This window comes from Mandrillus leucophaeus, unplaced genomic scaffold (genome assembly GCF_000951045.1).
Source record: "Mandrillus leucophaeus isolate KB7577 unplaced genomic scaffold, Mleu.le_1.0 Scaffold1101, whole genome shotgun sequence".
In the NCBI taxonomy this organism is placed as follows: domain Eukaryota; kingdom Metazoa; phylum Chordata; class Mammalia; order Primates; family Cercopithecidae; genus Mandrillus; species Mandrillus leucophaeus.
In genome coordinates, this window is record NW_012099222.1 from 188,818 (window position 1) to 191,251 (window position 2,434).

The window sequence follows — 2,434 nt, forward strand, 5'->3', positions numbered from 1 at the left end:
AAGCTATTGTAAATGGAATTGCTTTCTTGGTTTGTTTTTCAGATTGTTTACTGTTGGTGTATATAAATGGCTACTGATTTTTTTTTAATTTTAGTTTTTAAGAAGAGATGGTGTCTCACTCTATTGACCAGGCTGGTCTCAAACTCCTAGCCCACGCAATCTTCCCACTTTGCCGTTCGAAAGTGCTGGGATTACAGGCATGAGCCACCATGCCCAGCCATGATTTTTTAATGTTGATTTTGCATCCTGCAACTTTACTGAATTCATTTATCAGTTCCAGCCGTTTTTTTTTTTTTTTTTTTTTTTGGTGGGATCTTTAGGTTTTTCTAGGTATAAGATCATGTTATCTGCAAATAATGTTAATTTGACTTCTTTCCTTCCACTTTGGATACCCTTTGTTTCTTCTTTCTTCTTTCTCTTCCTCTTCTTTTTTTTTTTTTGGCCTAATTGCTGTGGTTTTTGTATATTTTATTAAGAATTTAAAACCTAACCGAAGAGTCATTCTTCTCCAACCCTCTCAAAACCTTTCAAGTGTTTTGTTTTGTTTTGTTTTGTTGTTATTGTAGTTTTTGAGACAGAGTCTTGCTCTGTTGCCCAGGCTGGAGTGCAGTGGTGCAACCTTGGCTCACTGCAGTCTCTGCCTCCTGGGTTCAAGCGATTTTTCTGCCTCAGCCTCCCCAAGTAGCTGGGATTACAGGCGCCCACCACCATGCCTGGCTAATTTTTGTATTTTTAGTAGAAATGGGGTTTCACCAGGTTGGCCAGTCTGGTCTCAAACTCCTGACCTCAAGTGATCCACCCACCTCGGTCTCCCAAAGTGCTGGGGATTACAGGCATGAGCCACCACACCCAGCCTAAAACCTTCCAAGTCTTAACTGCAATTACTTAACTAGTTCTGATCAAGACCAACAAAATTAAGGACAGTAAGTAAAAGGTTGTAAGTTACAGTTAGCTTTCAAATTTCATGACATACACATTCTCTTAGTATACAGTAAGGGAGAATCATTCTTTGTAGGACCTTGTACTGTCTTAGTAGGTGGCATTCTGTTGTCTTCTGTCACAGGGCTTAAATAATTGTCAAAATAATATTTAAAGTTAGAACTTTTAAACTCTCTTAAAAATTTATTTTCCTTTCCTGTTCAACTCATTGGAATAAGAAAAGAGATTTAACTTAGTGATCTATACACTTAAGGATTTAAATTCATGTTATTTATCTCCCAATATTACTTATCTTCATGCCGTAGGAAGTGATATATACCAGTAACTCACATTTTTCAATAATTCATATAATTCACATCAAAATTCCTATTTTTGAGTCAGTAAATACTGTTTTCAATCTTAATTTCTTGGATTTACTTATTAGTTTAGGTAAGTAAAAACTTAATGGAAGTGTTAAAAATTTCTGAAACATGGCAATTTGTTTACTGAGATTAAAACTTTAAATGGAGAGATTATTTCTTAAAAATAAAATAAAGTTATATGCTTGTAGCCTTTTTACATAACTTGAATTGCAAAAGATTTTCATGTCTCTTTAAAAATTATTAGGCTTTTGCCAAGTGAGAAATGAGATATAGTGCCTGTAGTCCTAGCTACTAGGGAGGCTGAGGTGGGAGGATTGCTTGAGCCCATGAGTTAGAGGCTGCAGTGAGCTATGATTGTGCCACTGCACTCCAGCCTGGGCAACAGAGTGAGACCCTGTCTCAAGAAAACAAAGAGGTATATACATACGTATTTACATGTGTGCTAATTTTTAGAAACTGAACAGATTTGATTTCTTGCTACTATTTTAGCTTCTTTTGATAATGAGAATGTTTGGAATTAATCGCTGTTGGGGGGAATACACATATTTCACAGAACTAGAAGAACAGACTCGAAAAGCTCTAGAACTGGATCAAGAACGAAAACGAGCAAAAGAAGAAGCAGAACGGCTTGAAAAAGAGCGTCGAGCTGCTGAAGAGGCGAAGTCTGCCATAGCAAAACAAGCTGCCGACCAGATGAAGAATCAGGAGCAGCTAGTAAGGAACTGTCTTCTTAGAGAAAAAAGTTTAAATAAAAGCATAGAGTGAACCCTCTAAAAAGAAAAAACAAAAAGCAACCATTTTGTGCTTTCTGGAAAGCAAGCCAAAGATAACATGTAACTTAATAACAAAGTGTGGACAAAAACCTATAAGTTTTATTTCTGCCTAAACAAAAACCTAAAAATACAAAAGAGTAAGTTTTTTTTTGTTTGTTTGTTTTTTTTTTTTTGAGACGGAGTCTCGCTCTGTCGCCCAGGCTGGAGTGCAGTGGCCGGATCTTAGCTCACTGCAAAGCTCCGCCTCCCAGGTTCACGCCATTCTCCTGCCTCAGCCTCCCGAGTAGCTGGGACTACATTAGCTGGGACTACAGGCGCCCGCCACCTCGCCCGGCTAGGGTTTTTTTTTTTTTTTTTTTT

At 37.6% G+C, this 2,434-nt stretch overlaps 1 protein-coding gene across 5 annotated transcripts in view; it reads left to right on the forward strand.

Annotated features, from left to right (window-relative positions):
- The window catches only part of RDX (radixin), a 112,660-nt gene that overhangs the window by 40,625 nt on the left and 69,601 nt on the right, over positions 1-2,434 (forward strand). For 4 of the 5 annotated variants that reach the window (XM_011992132.1, XM_011992125.1, XM_011992142.1 and 1 more), the window contains one exon: positions 1,855-2,015. The exons of the other annotated variant lie outside the window; for it this stretch is intronic. In XM_011992132.1, the coding sequence (XP_011847522.1) occupies positions 1,855-2,015 (161 nt within the window). The remainder of the gene's footprint in view (positions 1-1,854; positions 2,016-2,434) is intronic. 5 annotated transcript variants of the gene reach the window in all.